At 53.4% G+C, this 20,219-nt stretch overlaps 1 protein-coding gene across 4 annotated transcripts in view; it reads right to left on the bottom strand.

Moving 5' to 3' along the window:
* Positions 1–20,219, bottom strand: part of CCDC117 (coiled-coil domain containing 117) — a 519,424-nt gene that overhangs the window by 353,339 nt on the left and 145,866 nt on the right. For all 4 annotated transcript variants that reach the window (XM_069619165.1, XM_069619164.1, XM_069619166.1 and 1 more), the window contains one exon: positions 20,027–20,086. In XM_069619165.1, coding sequence (XP_069475266.1) covers positions 20,027–20,086 — 60 coding nt within the window. The remainder of the gene's footprint in view (positions 1–20,026; positions 20,087–20,219) is intronic.

Raw genomic sequence — 20,219 nt, 5'->3', positions numbered from 1 at the left:
CCTTCGTGCGGTCCACGTAGAACTTCAGCGCTCTAGCTACATCCAGCGAGTGCAAAGTCCTCTCAGCCGGCGACGAAGGCGACGGGAAGAACACAGGTAACACCAAGGGTTTGTTGAGATGGAAGTCCGACGGTACCTTGGGCATGAAGGAGGGGTGCGTCCTGAGCACTACCCTCGTGTCGTGGAAAGTCAAGTACGGGGCCTTGCAGGAAAGGGCCTGGATCTCTCCCACTCGTCGTGCGGAGGTGATGGCCACAAGAAAAGCTGTTTTCCACGATAGAAACTTCAACGGGGCCGAGTGCAGAGGCTCGAACGGAGGTCCCATGAGCTTGGTCAGCACCACGTTGAGCTCCCACGCCGGGGCCGGAGCCTTCACCGGCGGGAACGATCTGAACAGTCCCTTCATGAACTCTTTCACCAGACGATGAGACCACAAGGACGTCCGGCCCGTGGTTCTGGTGTATCGGGAGATCGCAGCAAGATGAATCTTGATGGACGCATGTGCCAGACCAGCTTTGGCCAGCGTCAGCAGGTACGGCAGTACTTGGGGAGCCGTAATCCGTAGAGGGTTAATCTTCTGTGCGTGGCACCAGACAGAGAACCTCTTCCATTTGTGTCCATAGCATTTAAGAGTCGAGGACGCCCTGGCCTTTGCAAGAAACTCTCTGCAATCGGCCGGTATGTCGTATCCTCCAAACTCTAGTGCTGCAGGAGCCAGGCCTGCAAGTTCAGCGACTTCGGGTCGTGGTGGAGGATGGCGCCTCCTTCCCTGGAGAGTAGATCCGCGTCCCCCGGCAGCTTGATCGGCGGGGACGCTGACAAGTCCAGAAGGTCCGGGAACCATATCTGCCTCGGCCACGCAGGTGCGACGAGGATCATCCTGCACCGTGACCTCTTGAGCTGGTTGACGAGCCGGATTAGCAGAGGCAAGGGAGGGAACGCGTAGAGGAACAGGCCCTCCCAGGGGAACGAGAAAGCATCGCCCATGCTCCTCGTCTGGGGAAACCTGCTGGCGAACCTCCGGCACTTGGCGTTCGTCGCCGTCGCGAACAGGTCGATCTGGGGTGTGCCCCACCGTCGGAAGAGGCGATCCACCAGATCCTGCCGTAGTTCCCACTCGTGGCACGAGCGCAGCTCCCTGCTGAGTGAGTCGGCGATGGTGTTTCTTATCCCTGCCAGATGAAACGGCACCAGAAAAATCCCTTGGGCGACGGCCCAATGCCACAGGTCCTGCGCCTCCTTGGACAGCGCTGGGGACCTGGTTCCGCCCTGTTTCCTGATGTAAAACATGGTGGTGGTGTTGTCGGTGAAGATCCTCACCACCTTGCCCTTGAGGGACGGAAGGAAGGACCTGAGGGCCCAAAACACTGCACGGAGCTCCAGGACGTTGATATGCAGGGACTTCTCCGTCGGGAGCCAGAGTCCCCTTGCGTGCAGATTTTCGGTGTGCGCTCCCCACCCTTCCAGGGAGGCATCCGTGGTCACAGTCTCCTGGTGGGCTGGGGTCTGGAAGTCCATGCCCGCCGTCAGATGCGCGCGGGTGCCCCACCACCGTATCGCTCGTCGGAAACTCTCGTCGAGCTTGATCCTTTCCTCGAAGCTGCCCGTCGTCTGGATCCAGCGCGCATCCAGGAATTCTTGCAACGGGCGCATCCGGAGCCTGCACATGGGAATGAGGTAGATGCAGGAAGACATCATCCCGAGGAGGGACTTGATGGACCTCACTTTGGCCGCGTCGGCCACCAACATCCGTTGCACCTTGCCCAAGATGGTCCTGGTCCTCTCCTCCGACGGGGAGGCCAGAAGGAACACTGTGTCGAGCCTCGCTCCCAGAAACAGTGCGACTTGCGCGGGCACCAGGTGGGATTTGGCGTAGTTCACGGAGAATCCCAGGTCCGTGAGGAGTTGGACGGTCCTTGCCGTGTGGACCACGGCGAGCTCCCTCGTCTTGGCGCGGATGAGCCAGTCGTCCAGGTAGGGGTAGACGTGGATCCCCTCGCGGCGCAGCTGCGCCGCCACCGGTGCAAGGCACTTGGTGAATACCCTGGGTGCCGACCGTAGTCCGAAGGGAAGGGCTTTGAACTGGTAATGACGCCCTAGGACCACGAATCTGAGGAATTTGCGGTGCCCCTTTAGGATGGGAATGTGGAAGTAGGCATCCTCCAAATCCAATGACGATAGGAAGTCTCCTTCCTCCAGCTGACCCAGGACGTGCTGGAGGGTGACCATCCGGAACTTCTGCGCCTTGATGAACTTGTTCAGACGTCGCAGGTCCAGGATGGGGCGCCATCCTCCCGTCTTCTTCTTCACGAGGAAGTATCTCGAGTAGACTCCGGAGCCCCGAAGCCTCTTTGGGACGAGTTCGATGGCGCCCTTTCTGAGCATCGCCTTTACCTCCAGGAGAAGTTGAGGGACGTGAAGTTCTTTCCTGGCCACGGGGGGGACGCGCGGGCACCTTCTTTGAAACTCGAGCGCGTGGCCCCGGGCCAGGGCGTCCAGCACCCAACGGTCGGTGGAGATGGACTCCCATACGCTGACGAAGCCCGCCAGCCGGCCTCCCACCGGGGTGCTTCGGTGGGGGCCCGACCCCAAGGCCGGTTCAATCCTGCTTGGACGCGGCCTTGCCGCCTTGACCTCCTTGGCGACGACGGCGGGGTCCGCTAGACTTGCCTCGTCCTCTGTAGGCCTCTTGCGACGACGAGCGGGCCGCTTGACGGTAGGAAGCGAAACCGCCGCCGGAACCTTTGGAGGCGCCCTTGCCTCCGCCGCTCCGAAAGGGCGTCCGTCGTTGCAGGACTCCAAGGGCCCGGGCCGTCTCAGTATCCGCCTTGATGGCCTGAAGGGAATCGTCCACTGTCTTCCCAAACAGGTTGTTCCCGTCGAAGGGCATGTCCAGGACTCTGGTCTGGACGTCCTGCCGGAAGTCCGTAGCTTTGAGCCATCCACGACGTCGAAGGCAAACACCGTTGCCCAGCTGGCGGAATCCAGTGTCGGCGATGTCCGTCGCCACGGTGATGGCGTGGTCCGAGGCCACCTCACCTTCCTGCAGGATCTCAAGGGCCTCCGCCCTCTTGTCGTCCGGCAGAAAATCCAGCAGGGGAGCCATCTTGTACCAGAGCTCCCTGTCGTAGCGGGCCACGATAGCCAAGGCGTTGGCCGCTTTAATCGTCGTCGCTGCCGACGAGATGACTCTACGCCCCATAGTATCCAATTTCTTTCCCTCGCCGTCCGGCGGGGAAGTCGATGTGGAGGCCGCACCCCCCCCCGCTTTCTTCCTGGCTGCCGCGGAGACGACGGAGTCCGGGGTAGGCTGCGCCCGGAGGCATAGGGGGGCCGTGTCCGGGACCCGGTACTTTTTCTCGTACCGGTCTCTTCTAGCTGGCGTCGTGGAAGGGTTCTTGAGGAGGGAAAGGCCCTCATCCCAAATGTCGTCCAACAGAGGCACTGCGAGGACCGTCTTCCTCTTGGCCTCGCGCCGCTGATAAAGGAAGCCTTCCTTTTTCTTCTCCTCAGGGCAGAGTTGGAAAAGCTCGGAAGCCCTGGAGATCATGGAGTGGAAAGATCCGATCTCGTCGGGCGGAGAGGCCCTGGTGGGAGGCGACGACGGAAAATCCTCGTCGTATGCCTCGTCGTCCGTACCCGTCGCTGCCGTGTCAGTCCCCGTATCATCCCCTCGGGTGGACGGGGAGGAGGGCTGGAAGGGGCGCGACGGTTGAAAAGGAGGTGGTGGATGGATCCTTCTTTTCTTGGTAGGGGGAACACCAGAAGGTCCCGGTTCTGGATCCCCCGACGGGAGAGGTTCCTCCGTCGGTAACGGTAGCCTCGTCCTTATCTCGGAGCATAAGGACTGTATGGCCAACAAAATGGCCGCCGAGTTGTCTTGCGGCGCTGGCAGAGGGGAATCCGACGGGCGAGCAGGGGCCCCGTCGGTATCCTCGACGATGTCGTCGTCGTCACCTGCGTCGGGGTCCATTCCGACGGGCTGGCCTTCTTCCACGCCTAGGCCGTGGCTTAAGACCTCGATCAGTTCCTCTTCTGAGGTTGAGGCCGACTCTACGACGACGCCCTGCCCCCCCTTCTTCTTCCCCACGGAGGGTTTCACGGGGGTCCTATCGATGGGCACAAAGGAAGACTCCCTCCGAGGAGGCAGGGAAATTCTGGGCCCTGAGGTCGCCACCACTGGTGCAGCCACCACAGGCTGAGCCAGGGCCGCCGCGACCGTTTCGATAGAGGGCTTGGTCGGATGGATCAAGGCCTTCACCACCTTAGGTGCGCTCACCGCCTTATCCTTGAGGGAGGGGGCACTGCCACGCTCCTCCTCTGCCTTAGAGCTCGACCGGGGCCTCTCCAGGAGCTTCGCCGGGTGCTCGGCCTTCCTCTTACCCGACCCAGAGCGTTGGCTCGTGGTTGATGGTGCCGGGGAGGGTGCGCCCTGCCTGGCGCCCGCAGAGCCCGACCGTTCGGCGCTCCCGGTGCCAGCGGACTCGCGGTGCTTGGCCTTATGTTGGGCCCCCGTCGCCGGGGCGCCCTCAAAGGTCTTAGAAGACCGCTCGGATTTCTTCTTCTTCTCGCCAGACGGGCTCTTACCCTCCAGCCAGTTGGCGAGACGTTGATGGCGGTCCTTCATGGTCCGTTCCGACATGTTGCCGCAAAACGCACAGTCCTTCTCCACGTGCGTCTTGTCCTCATGAAGGCAGTAAAGGCAGAAAGAGTGTTCGTCCTCCTTGAAGACGTTCTGCAGCTGGCATCCAGGGCAGACCCTGAACAGCTTTCCGGGCGTCGAGCTTCCCTTCTCCTGGGCCATCTCCGAGACAGGGCCTGAGAAGCTTCTGGAGTCCTCCGAAGTGTAGCTCGACGAAATCTTCACCCTTGAGGGGCACAGATGAATCCGACACGGGTCCCCGTTGATCGGATGTAGGATCGGTGGAGCTTGAGGCTCTTTTGACCGAAAGAATCGAAGTTTTTGTAAAAAGCGCGAAAAAATAGCACTAACGCTCGAGAGCAATAGCACGAGGATCCCAACACATGAACGTGCGGTAAAAATCTGAAGATGGCTGCCAGAGGCGGTGCTTAGGTAGAGGGCAGTCATTGGCTGTGGTCAGTATGACGCAGAGACCAGTGATTGGTTATTACTACGAAAGACAGATCAGAAACGAAACTGATACTGGTTTTTTCTTTACCGAGGATTCCCAGCCTGACGACGGGGAATATTCATGAGCATGTGAATCCATGCCAGACCCCATGCTGGAGAAATCAACTGATTCAGATGGAGTTCGGTCACTACCTTTGGTAGGAAAGCTGGGTTTGTCCGAAGGACTACCTTGTCCTTGTGAAAAACCAAGAAAGGATGCTCCACCGACAATGCCTTGAGCTCACTCACTCTCCTCGCTGACGTAACGGCGGCCAGAAAGGACTCTTTCCAGGACACGTACTTGAGGGCAACCATAGCCATCGGCTTGAAAGGTTTATAGCACAGCGCCGTCAGGACTACGTTTAAGTCCCAGGGCGGGTGCAGAGTACGAACCGGAGGGTAGATGCGTGTCAAACCAGCAAAATGTCTCTTCACCACCGGGTTAGTTAACGAATAAGAACAACGGTCTGTAGAGAGGTAGGCGGAAATCGCCGAGAGATAAGTCTTGCAGGACAAGACATGAACCCCTGACTCTGCTAGGGAGGAGACAAAGGACAGCACCGTGTCAATCGTCGCCACCCTCGGGTCCAATTGTTTCTTCAAACACCAATGACAGAACCTGAGCCATTTACTCTTGTATTGGGATCTGGTTGAGGATTTCCTGGCCTGCCTGGATAATGCGCATGTCATCCACAGACAAACCCAAAGGCTCTAGCGCCGTGAACTCAGGCACCATGCCGACAAGTTGAGCGATTGTGGGGAGGGATGTCACATCTGCTGTTCCCCTTGGTGATGAAGATCGGGAGTTACTGGTAACCTGATCGGCGGACACGCCGACAGGTGTTGAAGTTCTGAGAACCAAAACCTGGCCGGCCACCACCGAGCTATCAGTAGAAGAGAACAGTTGACAGAACTTTTCAACTTCCAAATTGCTCGATGAACCAGAGGAAGAGGCCGGAAGGCGTAAGCTCTCATGTTGTGCCATGGGATCTCGAGTGCGTCCCCCGGAGAGGAGGCTACCAGCCCCCCCTCTGGAGCCATACTGAGGAAGCTTCTTGTTCATCGCCGTGGCGAAGAGGTCCACCTCCGGTGTGCCCCAACACGAGAAAATCCATGATAGGATCTCCGCCTTCAACTCCCACTCGTAGCTGACCACTGTCTGTCGGCTGAGGGCATCCGCAGTGACATTCAGCCGGCCCGGGATGTGCACTGCAAGCAGCCAGACCCCATGAAGCACGGCCCACTCCCAAATCTGAATGGCCAGATCCACGAGAGGGGGAGACTTTGTTCCCCCGTGCTTGTTTATGTAGTACATTGACACCACATTGTCCGTTCTTATGCGGACCACCTCGTTGACCATGAGAGGTCTGAACGCCTTGAGCGCCAGAAAAATCGCCAGAAGCTCCAATTGATTTATGTGCAGGAGCTTGTCCTGAGGTGACCAGAGGACCGAGACCTGAAGAAGATCTAACGTTGCACCCCACCCGAAAAGGGAGGAGTCTGTCGTGATCGTCACCATGGGGCTTGGGTCCTGGAACCCGACACCCACTGACAGTTGCTGAGAGAAGACCACCAGTCCAGGTCAACTCTCAAGGAATCCGGAATCATTATCTGTTTGGAATCTGGGTCCACAGCCTGACGCCAGGAACTCCGAAGAGCCATCTGGGTCTGCCTCATTTTGAGACGAACAAGAGGACGAGTCAGCACACACGAGGCCATGAGGCCCAGAAGCCTCTGGAACCACCAGGCCGACATGCTCTCCGACTGCGTAAACATCTGACACGTGGCCAACAGATCCGCCATTCTGTCCCCGGTCAGATACACACGGCAGTCTATCGTGTTCCAACGAAAACCCAGGAAAGTCAGGTCCTGTGAGACCATCATGGAGGATTTACGCCAGTTCACCGACAGCCCAAGATGGAACAGGAGCTGAAGGAGAGACTGGAGGTTGCCCGCTGCTGCCAACGGGCAAGGGCTGCATAGGAGCCAGTCGTCCAAATAGGGATACACATGGATACCCTGGAGACGAAGATGGGCCGCGATCACAGACATCATCTTCGTGAAGACACGCGGCGCCGAACTGAGGCCAAAAGGAAGCACCCGAAACTGGAAGTGCTCCTCTCCCAGAGAGAAACGGAGATATCTCCTGTGTGGGTTCCAAATCAGGATATGCATGTACGCAACCTGAAGATCCACCATGCTGAGCCAATCGCCCACCTGCAAAGAGGAGCGAATCTGGCCGGGCGTGATCATCTTGAATTTCTCTTGGGGTAGGGAAAGATTGAACTGGGAAAGGTCTAGGATGGTGCGCAGGCCAGCCTGGTTGGGTTTGGGCACCGTAAACAGCCGTGAGTAGAAGCCCTCCCCTCGCTCCCCAAGGGGAACGGGTTCCACAGCTCTGAGGAGCAGAAGTTTCTGAACCTCGGCCTTGAGGGAGGGTGAGCCCGACAGCTGAAAAGGAGGGTTGAGGGGTGGGGTAGGGGGTAAAAGGGAAGCGGAAGCCCGCTCGAGCGACTGACAAGACCCATCTGTCTTCTGTGATGGTCTGCCACGCCTCCCAATGAGACGCAATGCGTCCTCCCACCGGGGTCTTGTGCGAGCACGGAAAACCCTCATTTGGCAGGTTTATCGGTGGCGGTGCCACTTGAACCTGATGAGGAGGCTGAGGAGTGGGAGAAATACCGCGTACGCTGTTTTCTACAGCGGTTATTCCCCGCAGGAGTATCCACTCTGCGATTTTTGCGGTCGAGGAAGCCCCTAAAACCAGAGGAAGGTCGACCTTGCGACAACGGCCTTTGAGTCTTGAAGGGAGGTTTAACCAGAACAGACAAAGATTTAGCCGTCTGAGTGCTGTCTTTGGTTTTGGTGAGCTCTACATCAGTAGAAGAGTGAAAAAGCTCCTTACCATCAAATGGAAGGTCCAGGACCTTGTCTTGCACCTCCTTCGAGAACTTAGTGGCATGCAGCCATGCTTGCTGCGAGGTATCAACCCCTAACATCAGACCCCGAGCCAAGGTGTCTATGTGATGAGCCGCAGCCTCCAGGAGGTCCTGGGCCAAGACCCTGGCTTCGGAGAGGCCTCCTCTGAAATCCTCCAGCTTCTCGAGCGGGATATGCTCCTCAAACTCCGACAGACCTCTCCACATCCGCATGTGAGCTCCCGCCAAAATCAATTCTGCATTGGCCTGCCTGAGCGGCAAGGCCGAACTGGCAAAGATTTTCCTCCCTAGGGAGTCCAGGAGCTTGTCCTCCTTCCCCCCCAAGACCTGAGTTGCCGTCGCGGAGGAGGATGCTGCAAGTCTGGATTGCAACGTGGCCGCAGCCACCACTGTGGAGGAGGGAGGCGGACAAGACAAGGCCACTTCTTCCAAGGAATGTAGCCTGTAGCTCGCGTCAATCTTTTTATTGACAAAAAGTCCCGAGTGTGGCTTTTCCCAAACTCTTCGGACCTCGGCCAGAACGTCCTTCTGCAAGAACAGGCCGGTACACTCCAAAGGAGACATGGTGAATGCCCCAGAAAGCACACCCGCCTGCGGAGCAGGTGCCTCGGGCACCGGAACATCCAAGAAGCTCATCATGTCCAGTACCCGGTCATGGAAGGCTCTGGTAGAACGGGGCAGGTCCTCGTTGTCCTGATCGCCTTGAGGGTCATCTGACAGGTCCGGCTCCTGCTGAGCCGAGTCAGGCACTGCCTTGTCCACTGGGGACAATGTGTAACGCTCACCTGGCTCCCACGGAGGAGCTGGTCTGGTCTGGGTTGCTGTGGCCTCTTCTAGCGTGATGCGCAGAATTCGGACCACCGATTGAACTGGACCCCCAAATCTTGCTTGTCTGGCCCGTAGGAATATCCTTCTGCAGATGAGAAAGGGGATTAACTGTCTGCTGAATAATGTGCTTGCTCCCCCTTTTCCCCCTTCGTTCTCCTCTAACTTCCTCCAAAACCCCGAGTTTAAGCTCACCTTATGGTTTGGAGGGATGAACTCTCCATCCTGCTTCTGATGCAGGGGCGCGCGTTCGTCCAGTTACTTCACTGGTTTTCAGAATGGCGCTGGCAAATCCACTTGACTTTACTGAGCGATACGCCGTAAGTATGAAGATGCAAAAGTTCAAGTGTGAGCCTCCTTTTATGTTGTCTTTTTCTGTCCTTTATTTCAGGTGCAGAATAAAGGCGATGCGTTGAGGGGTTAAACTGCCGGGGTAAAATCAGGTGAGTCAGTGATGAGGGCGACCCCTCTAAATGTCTTTATAATTCCCCAGTAATGTCTTTTGTCCTTTCCCCATAGGGGCCAGGGTGCGGTACCTGCCAGAGATGTGGCGCCGACCCGAGATGTGGAATGACTCACCAAGAATAGCCGGTAAGTAATATGGCTGAAAATCCGGCTTTCCTCTTGTGTTCCCTTGCTCACCTCTTGTCTCTTCTTCTCTCCCTTAGGTGCGGTGCAGAGATGTGGGGACCGGCACTGAGAGCCGCAATGGAGCCGGGCGGCGTCTCGGGAACAGGTGAGTGAAGTGCGGCGCTGCAGCGAGCAACGCAGTGCTTTTAAATGGAAGTCTTCCTTCAGGAATGCTGGCGTGAAGATTCCGGATGCAGGTAAGAAGGTTGAAATAGTTCTTGGTTTTCACCTTTCTCTTCTCTTATTCCCTTACAGGTGTTCCAGGTTCGAGGCGGGCGTGGCTGGAGTCCAGGTGCAGGAGCAGACACGGTGAGCGTTCAGCTGCTGGGATGCAGAACAACGCGAAGCACGTGTAGCTGTCCGGGTGTGGCTTAAATAGCCTTGGAAGAAGTTCCAGGTGAGTATTCTTCCACAGCCCCACCCAAGTAACAAAATAGTTCCTTCAGAAAAATAGTCCCTCCTAAGCCTCATTTGGCTTGGTTCTTCATGCAGCATGGTCTGCATCAGGTGAGTGTGCAGCATGGGCTGCTTCAGGTAAGTGCACCAAACACTTCCCCTTATGAGCCTGGCGCCTATGGCGCCAGGACTGATGTCCAACATGAGCCTGGCGCCAACGGCGCCAGGACAGAGTCCAAAGAGCCCCTATAAAGGGCCGCTGGGCTTTTACCCGGGGGCATGATGCCTGCTCCCGGGGGTGCTGGGCCTGGCCTGGTGCTCCGGGGGTAGGCATCATGACAGCACTCTCCCCCCCCCGCCCCCCCCCCCCCCCAAGGCCCTCCCCCAAGGCCCCTCCCAAGGCCTTTTCCCCCCCAGGAGGTTTCGGTTTGTTCGGGAAATTCTGATGGAACCTTTTTACTAGCCGAGGTGCATGTACATGGTCGCTGGGTTCCCAAGATCTTTCCTGAGGCCCGTACCCCTTCCAATCAATTAGATAGAAAAGTTTTGATTTTGAGATCTTAGAGTCCAAAATGTTCTTCACCTCGAATTCAGGCTCCCCATCTATCTGGATAGGTTCTGGTGGCTTTATTAATCTGGTTCCTGGTTGCACTGGTTTCAAAAGCGACACATGAAAGACGGGATGAATCCGCATGTTAGCTGGTAGATCTAGCTTTACTGCCATTGGGTTAATTATAGCTTTGATAGAGTTAGGGCCTAAATACCTTGGATTAAAAGTCTGAGGTCCCTTGAGTGATAAGTGTTTGGTAGCCAACCGTACTTGATACCCCATTTGGTACGGAGGCGACTCCTTGCGATGCAGATCCGCATTCTTTTTGTATTTCTCTTTCGCATGTTTTAAGTGTGCAGTAGCATCCTTGAAGGCTTGAGTAATCGTAGAATGCAAATGGTCGACTGCGGGCATTTCGAGGCTCAAAGGTGAGTCCAGGTCTGAGTACGAGGGTGATGTCCATATAGGGTATAAAAGGGGCTCTGACCAGTTCCAGAGTGTATCGAGTTATTGTATGCATATTCAGCCACCCATAAAATGTCCTTCCAATTACCCTCCGATTGGTGCAACATACATCGTAGATATTGTTCAAGGGTCTGGTTCGTTCTCTCCGGCTGACCATCGGTCTGTGGGTGGTGACTGGTTGAGAGTCTTACGTCGATTTGTGCCAGTTGACAACACTTTTTCCAAAAACGAGAAATGAACTGGCTTCCCCGATCGGAGATTAGTATGGACGGGAATCCATGCAGACGGATGACATTTTCGAGGAATTCCTTGGCAAGAACAAAAGCTGAAGGTAATCCTTTCAAGGGAATAAAATGGGCCATCTTGGAAAATAAATCCACCACAACCAGAATAGTATCGTTTCCATTACAAGAGGGCAGGTCCGTGATAAAATCTAGTGACAAGGTGTGCCAAGGTGCTGGTGGAATGTCTAAGGGTTGAAGAAGAACGGCGGATTTTGTTTTTTGACCTTTGTTTTGGGCGCAAACTACACATCACAAAAGATTTAATATCCTTTCGCCAGGACGGCCACCAGAATTGTCGTTTAATTTTTTCCTCTGTTTTGGCAATGCCAGGATGTCCTTCCATCAGAGTATCGTGATGAGGGGAAATAACCAGTTCTTGCAATTCCTTTTCTGGCAAAAATAAACGTCCTTGGAAGTAGGGTAAGCCATCGTTGATTGAAAAGGCAGACCCCCTTTTGATCCAATCCTGCAAGGCTGAAGAGTCCAGAAATAGTTTTACCCGTGCTTGAATGTCTTCAAGGGTTTGTAAAGTGGTTATCCCCAAGATTCTTTGTTCGGGAATTATCGGTACAGGTTCTGAGTTTGTGTCCATTTCTCCCATTCCAATTCGAGATAGTGCGTCCGCTTTGCCATTCTTACAGCCAGGACGGTAGGTGATTAAAAAAAATCGAACTCAGCAAAGAATAAAGCCCATTGGAGCTGTCATGAAGACTGAGCCTTGGCAGTATTTAAATATTGTAAATTCCGGTGATCAGTGATCACGGTGATGGTATGCCTGGCGCCAAGAAGATAATGCCGCCAAGCCTTAAAGGCGGACTTAATGGCTAATAATTCCTTATTGGTGATTGCATAATTTATCTCCGGCGGCAAGAACTTTCTGGACCAAAATGCTACGGGGTGCAGTTGGTTGGTTTCGGGGTCTCTCTGAGACAGGACAGCTCCCATGGCTAAGCTGGATGCATCGGTTTCGACTATATATGGGAGGGGAGATCAGGACGCGGATGTTTCAAAATAGGTGCGGACGTAAATTTAGCTTTTAATTCCTGAAAGGCCTGTTCAGCTTCCTCGGTCCATTCAAAACGTTTATTCTTCCGCAAGAGTGCAGTGATGGGTTGCACCACCCGTGAAAATTCTGGGATAAACCTGCGATAAAAATTGGCAAAACCAAGCATGCTTTGGACACCTTTCACCGAACTAGGTGAAGGCCATTTGAGGATGGCATCCACTTTCCGTTAGTCCATTCGGACCCCTTTAGGTGTCAGGATAAATCCAAGAAATTCAACCTCGGTGGTATGGAAAACACATTTTTCCAGCTTTGCAAACAGTTTGTGCTGGCACAATTTCTCAAGGACGGCCCTGACATGTTTTCTGTGATCAGATTCCGAAGAGGAGTACACCAGAATGTCATTGATATACACGACAACACAGACGTCGATGAGTTCCCGAAGGACATCGTTCATGAAGAATTGGAAGGCAGCAGGCGAGTTGCACAACCCGAAAGGCATCACCTGGTATTCGAATAGTCCATATTTTGTACAGAAGGCCGTTTTCCATTCGTCGTCTTCTTTAACTCGTACCAGATGATAAGGCCCCCCGGAGATCTAACTTGGTGTATATGCAAGCGTCCTTCACCTGGTCAAGGAGTTCAGGGATCAAAGGCAGAGGGTAACGATTTTTAACAGTTATCTGGTTCAATGCGCGGTAATCGATACAAGTTCTAAGGTCGCCTTCTTTTTTTGGCACGAAGAACAAAGCCGAGGATGCCGGAGACTTTGACGGGCGAATGAATCCATTGGCTAGGTATTGATCTAAATATTGTCTCAAATCCAGATTCTCCGGCTCAGTAAGGGCATAAATCCTGCTACAAGGGGGTTGTGCACCAGGCACCAGATCGATTTGGCAATCGTACGATCTGTGAGGAGGTAACGTGTTGGCCTGTTCCTTTTGGAAGACGTCCTGGAAGTCTTGGTATTCCGGAGGTAGTTGCATGGAGACAGAGGTTACTGATGCTAGACTGACCTTCATATTTTCTGGGTAGCAGGTTCGTGCACACTCTGGAAAGGTTATTCTCTTCGCTCGCCAATCAATTCGAGGATTATGTGTCTCTAACCAAGGGATTCCGTGTATAACCTGAAACTGTGGAGCCTTGATTACATCAAACACAACTGCTGCCCGATGGCCGTCCGGACCTACAAGTGTTACCTCAGCTATGGAATGTGTTACCGGTCCCAAGGCAATTTCTGGTCCATCGAATGTGGTGATGACATCTTTGCTGGTTTTTGGACGCACAGGGAGGTTAATCCTGGAGACCAAATCACGATCCACGTAGTTTCCTATAGCCCCACTATCGATGTATGCCTTTATTGCATGCAACCGCTTAGGCTGTTCCGGATCTACGAGGACCATTGACACAGTGAAATGCGAGGTCTGAGAGTTTGTTTTCAAGCTCGGCAAGCAGACCACTAAGCTTGTCGGGCGGGGTCGTTTCCCGATACAGAGGTTTCATGGATTTCTTCCAGCGGCTCCTACCACCTTCCTGGGCGGCCTTGCCGGGCAATCTCGTAGAAAGTGTCCAGAGGATCCACAATAAAGACATAAGTGCATCTGCCGTCTTCTTTCACGTTCCTTTTGCGTTAAAGGTCCTTTAACTCCTCCGATTTGCATTGGCTCTGAGGCTTCAGCCCCCTTGAGGTTAGCGTGGGTCTTGACTAACACCCGGGTCTCAAACTTGGACCGATCTGCTTTTCTGTTTTGCAGTCTGTGATCCAATTGGACTACTAAGTCTATATATTCAGAGCACTCTTGGGGCGGATTTACAACTTGGGCCAGGACATCTTTAAGTTCTCCGCGTAGACCTCGATAAAATAACGTGATTCTTTTATCCTCTGGCCACCCAGTTTCCACAATTAGTCTATTAAAGGTTGCAATGTAGGAAAGGAGGTCTTGATTGCCCTGTCGCAGAGATAGAAGTGCGTCATCTAGAGCCTGCCCCTGGGAGTGACGAGCAAATAACCTTTCCATGCTTGCTTGAAATCTTTGAAAATCACGAAGAAATGGGTCATCTTGAGTTACCAGTGGAACTGACCAATCGGCAGCACTGCCGCTGAGATATGACAATACAAAGGCTACCTTGGTCTGGTCATTAGGGAAGGCCCCAGGTCTGCACAGGAAATGCAAACGACACTGATTCATGAATACGGCGAATCGTTTGGGGTCCCCAGCAAAGCGTTCGGGTGGGGCCAGCGGCATGTTTCCAGGTAGATTAATCTGCACCGGGTTACTGGAAAGCACAGGAGCGGGGTTCCCGCCGGAACCGGGTAAAGGAGTTTGTCCAGCTTGACCTTGCAAAAGCTGTCTAGCCAGGTCATCAGCTCTTTCCTTTGTTACAATCACTTCCCTCCTGAGAGCATTAGTCTCTTGACGAGCGGCGTGTACTTCGGCCCGTAATTCCCCCAGTAGTTGGGCCAACTGGTCAGTCTCGGAAGTTTCCATAGCGCCTGGGTGGGAATTTGTAGGATGGCTTTGGGTTCTTTAACGCTCACCTGGCTTCCACGGAGGCGCTGGTCTGGGTTGCTGTGGCCTCTTCTAGCGTGATGCGCAGAATTCGGACCACCAATTGAACTGGACCCCCAAATCTTGCTTGTCTGGCCCGTAGGAATATCCTTCTGCAGATGAGAAAGGGGATTAACTGTCTGCTGAATAATGTGCTTGCTTCCCCCTTTTTCCCTTCGTTCTCCTCTTACTTCCTCCAAAACCCCCGGTTTAAGCTCACCTTATGGTTTGGAAGGATGAACTCTCCATCCTGCTTCTGGTGCAGGGGCGCGCGTTCATCCAGTTACTTCACTGTTTTTCAGAATGGCGCTGGCAAATCCACTTGACTTTACTGAGCGATACGCCGTAAGTATGAAGATGCAAAAGTTCAAGTGTGAGCCTCCTTTTATGTTGTCTTTTTCTGTCCTTTATTTCAGGTGCAGAATAAAGGCGATGCGTTGAGGGGTTAAATTGCCGGGGTAAAATCAGGTGAGTCAGTGATGAGGGCGACCCCTCTAAATGTCTTTATAATTCCCCAGTAATGTCTTTTGTCCTTTCCCCATAGGGGCCAGGGTGCGGTACCTGCCAGAGATGTGGCGCCGACCCGAGATGTGGAATGACTCACCAAGAATAGCCGGTAAGTAATATGGCTGAAAATCCTGCATTCCTCTTGTGTTCCCTTGCTCACCTCTTGTCTCTTCTTCTCTCCCTTAGGTGCGGTGCAGAGATGTGGGGACCGGCACTGAGAGCCGCGATGGAGCCGGGCGGCGTCTCGGGAACAGGTGAGTGAAGCGCGGCGCTGCAGCGAGCAACGCGGTGCTTTTAAATGGAAGTCTTCCTTCAGGAATGCTGGCGTGAAGATTCCGGATGCAGGTAAGAAGGTTGAAATAGTTCTTGGTTTTCACCTTTCTCTTCTCTTATTCCCTTACAGGTGTTCCAGGTTCGAGGCAGGTGTGGCTGGAGTCCAGGTGCAGGAGCAGACACGGTGAGCGTTCAGCTGCTGGGATGCAGAACAACGCGAAGCACGTGTGGCTGTCCGGGTGTGGCTTAAATAGCCTTGGAAGAAGTTCCAGGTGAGTATTCTTCCATAGCCCCACCCAAGTAACAAAATAGTTCCTTCAGAAAAATAGTCCCTCCTAAGCCTCATTTGGCTTGGTTCTTCATGCAGCATGGTCTGCATCAGGTGAGTGTGCAGCATGGTCTGCTTCAGGTAAATGCACCAAACACTTCCCCTTATGAGCCTGGCGCCTATGGCGCCAGGACTGATGTCCAACATGAGCCTGGTGCCAACGGCGCCAGGACAGAGTCCAAAGAGCCCCTATATAGGGCCGCTGGGCTTTTACCCGGGGGCGTGATGCCTGCTCCCGGGGGTGCTGGGCCTGGCCTGGTGCTCCGGGGCTAGGCATCATGACACAATGGCGGCACAGGCGGAAGCGCAGGGGGAGGCACCACAGGCAAGGGAGGCGCCGGCGGAACCACCGACGGGACAGTTGGAGCCAGAGGCGCGGGTGGACATATCTCCCTGAAAAGCCCCTTGAAATATTCCCTCATGGGGTCGGTGCGCATAAGTGCTTGAAACTTACCGAAAAAGGCGTCCTCAGGAGATTGTTTCGGAACCTGAGGCGGCCTCTCATGAGGTGGACAAACCCAGGGACGCAACAAGGACACAACGGGGACGGGTGCCACACCGGCCCCTCTGCCGATGTATCCACATAAATCAAGGGAGCCGATCCCACGGGCATCGAAACATTGTGCAGAAGATGCATCCGGGCGTTCCAATCAAAAACTGGCCAATAAGGATGGGCACAAGGGACCTTAGGTTCACCCGAAGGACCGAACCCTACACCAGGGGCCGATGGCGTAGTTGTAGGGGTAGTACCTAAAATGGCCGCCGTGGTCGTGGCGGGAACGGGCACCATTTTGTCCTTATCTGAGGGGAACTGCAGCACGTGAGGAAGTGAGGCAGGGGTCCCCGTCGATGGATCAGGGGTCTTAATTTTAGCCTTAACGTAAGGAACCTCGGCAGAGCCGGTACTATGAGGCCTGGAATGTTTCTGCGACATACCAACTGCCAACTGAGCCTTCGAAGGAAGAGCCTCGGCACTGCCGGTAAAAGAAGAAACCTTCTTCTTTGCCCCCTCAACAGATCTGGTGTCACCACAAGAGCAGGAATGGTGTGCTGTCACCTACAGGGCCTTGCCCGGCCCCTCAGAACTGTTGGTAGCCTTAGCCTCTGTACGAGGGACCTCGGACCTAGGCCCGGTAGAAACCTTATCGGCACTGGCCTCGAACATGCGTTCGGTAACCTCAAGCCCAGCCATGACCACGGAGCGTACCCCGGTTTTGTTTTTGAGGGAAGCCGAAAGAACGGCCTCAGAGCAAGCTCCGGTACCCCACGACTCTGTAGAACTGGGTCTACACACAGCCCCCACAGGAGGGGCCTCGGAGTGTACTCCCGTGAACACAGGCCCCTTACGGAGACCCTCAGAGAAAACTCTGGCAGAATTATTAGGCTTGACTGGCACCTCAGGGCGAACCCCGGTAACAGAGCGATCGACGCCCCCCCCCGGCTCGAGAAGAACCCGGGAAGGTATCCCCCGGCCGGGGTGCTCTGAAAATCAAAGAACTTACCAGGCGTTTTTTCTTCTCGTCGATGAACGCCTGAAAATGCGAAGGAGGAGTCCGACCGAACCCCTCCTCCCACCGCTCCAACCGACGTTGAAGAGCCCGGACCGAAAGAGAGTCACAGTAAAAACAGGAGTCCCAACGGTGTTCCGGACCCAAACACTCTAAACAAAGAGGATGGGGATCCGCCCTCGCGAAGCGACGGTGACACGATGAACAGTCTGGAAAATCTAGTTTAAAAGACAGACAGACCAGTAAACGAACGCTAGCGAGAGCCAGAGAGGGAAAAACGGAAGAAAAACTTCCTAGGATGCAAGTGCGTTCGGCCCCGATCGTGCAGAGAAAAGGACTGATGGGCGATGCGCGGGGCGGAGCCAAGGTGGGCGGGGTTACGGCTGCGTGCCGGGCCCCGCGCAGGTAAGAGAGGAGGGACAAATTGTGGAAAAAAATTTGGATGCTTTTTACAAAGTGCTCCGGTCCCGTCCCACAGGACGGAGAGATGTCCCATAAGTATGGAGGAAAGGGGCCGGGACGTAGGAGTACTATTTGCAATTTTAAATCCCAGGATATAGTCAAGGACCAAAAATGGTGCAATTTAATACAAACTGCCTAAAATTGAACTCTTGCAAAAGAAAATTCAGGAGCATCGCAAGAATATCATACACCACATCAGAAACACCTCCAACTTGGAGCATGAGATCACCTCCAGTTCTAGGTGCACTGATGCCAAAAACCCTATACCACCTTTTAAATTTAGGGAAATCACAGAAAATGAAGTCAGAGATTGTTAACAAAATTAGGCCATCCAACTGTAAAGGAGATGCCTGCCCAGCCAAACTAGCCAAAGACTGCAGAAGCACTCGCCCTGTTTCTCAAGTCCTTCATTAATGCATCTTTCAACTCTAACACTCTACCAGACAGCCTAAAAGAAGCGTGGGTGCGCCCCCTTCTAAAAAAAGAAACGACCCTGGATACAGAAGTTGCCAACAACTACAGGCCCATCACCACTGTCCCTTTTCTGCTTAAGATACTGGATAAAGTGGCCTACACGCAAATCCAGCAATATCTTGAAGAAAACCACATCCTAGGCAAAAGACAGTCGGGCTTCCGTCCTGGACACGGAACAGAGTCTGCACTGCTCGATCTCAAAATGCAACTGAGCGACATCATGGACAAAGGAACACCGGCACTCCTCCTCCTTTTAGATCTGTCTGCCGCGTTCGATCTTGTCAACCATGATAACCTATGTATGCACCTAAAAAATGAAGCCCACTTCTCACCAGAAGCTATAGCTCAGGTGGCCTTATTCCTAAACGGAAGACTCATGAAAGTCTTCTCAGACTCAGCATGCGCCTACCCCATCACCATCCACTGCGGAGCCCCTCATGGCTCATGCACTGCCCCCACGCTATACAATATTTTCACCCTCCCGCTCTTCAATGATCTAGACTGCATAGCGTATACCAACTACGCTGACGACACCCATGTACTACTCCCTCTTACTGCATATAAGAGCAAGACACCGGAGCACTAACCAAAATCTACTTGGCTATCCACACATGGATGGCAGCCAACAGCCTTTGCCTAAATGGGGATAAAACGGAGATCCTGATAGTAGGCATCAGGGAAACACTCAACAAGCTCCCCTCTCAATACAAAACTTTCACCATAGACAACTCCACCATCACCGTCTCAGAAGCAGTCAAAACCCTTGGAGTATATCTTGGCGCATCTCTGTCCATGACACGCCAGGTCAACGCTATAGCCTCCTCGGCTGCACTCACCACCAAGGTGATCAATGCTGTTAAGCCTTTCCTCGCCACCAAAAATTGCCTATCCGTTGCCAGAGCCACAGTAGGTACCAAACTAGACTACTGCAGTGCCCTACTCCTGGGCACTTCGGCTAAAAACCCTAAACTCAAGTCACGCAGAATAATACCTAAGCCCTAAGCCTCCCCAAAAGGGATCACATCACTCGGGTTAGGAAAGAAGCACACTGGATACCGGTAAAAGAATGCATACTCTTTAAAACACTGGCCATCACGCACAGGTGCCTCTCCACCGATGCCTCACCTTACTTATCAGAAAGAATCACCATCCACCCGTATAATAGACCCATTAGATCACACTTGACCAACCAGATCTATGCCGCAGCCTTCAAAAGAACCAAAGCTGGAGGGTCCAGCTTTCAACACCTGGCTCCCAAAAAGTGGAACGCCCTACCCACTACACTTAGAAACGGAAGATCCTAAAATGTTGAAAGCCTCACTCTTCCATTAGAACTAACCAATACGCTGCTCAACTGTAACCTTAGTGACAGCTCAATATGCCTTGCTATGTACCTATTATGCCTGTCCTCTATAACGCCTAACGTTTGTGATGTGCCTGCTTGCCAAGTGAATAAGCTTTAACAGCGCCACGATGCCCGAGGGCAGATGTGTGCTTTATAAATGCAAATAAAATAGCAAATTACATCTCATTTATTTTATGTTGAGTGGCAAAGGTGTGGGGTATATATGCAAAGGTTCTGCAAGAAACGCAGCTCTTAATGGTTAGACCTTTTGTATAAAGATAAATTACTACCGACTGCCCAAAAAAAAATATAGAAAGAACATTCACAAATGGAATGTTTAAAACTCATTAAACTTACTCATCCCCCATGTAATCTCCATACTCTCGCTTGTGCTTCTTGGCCCGCTGAGGACTGTTCCTGTGAAGTAAATAACAGTTTACTTTTGTTAAATGAAAAAATAAAATCCAACCAGAATACTACAATCTATAAACAATACTCATCACAAAAAAAATAGTATGTTACGGAACAGTGATTAGTGCACTACTAAATG

This window comes from Ambystoma mexicanum, chromosome 10 (genome assembly GCF_040938575.1).
Source record: "Ambystoma mexicanum isolate Mex_15411 chromosome 10, UKY_AmexF1_1, whole genome shotgun sequence".
Classification (NCBI taxonomy): Eukaryota; Metazoa; Chordata; class Amphibia; order Caudata; family Ambystomatidae; genus Ambystoma; species Ambystoma mexicanum.
Note: the sequence above shows the minus strand (reverse complement) of the source record. Positions and strands in the feature narration are given on the sequence as shown.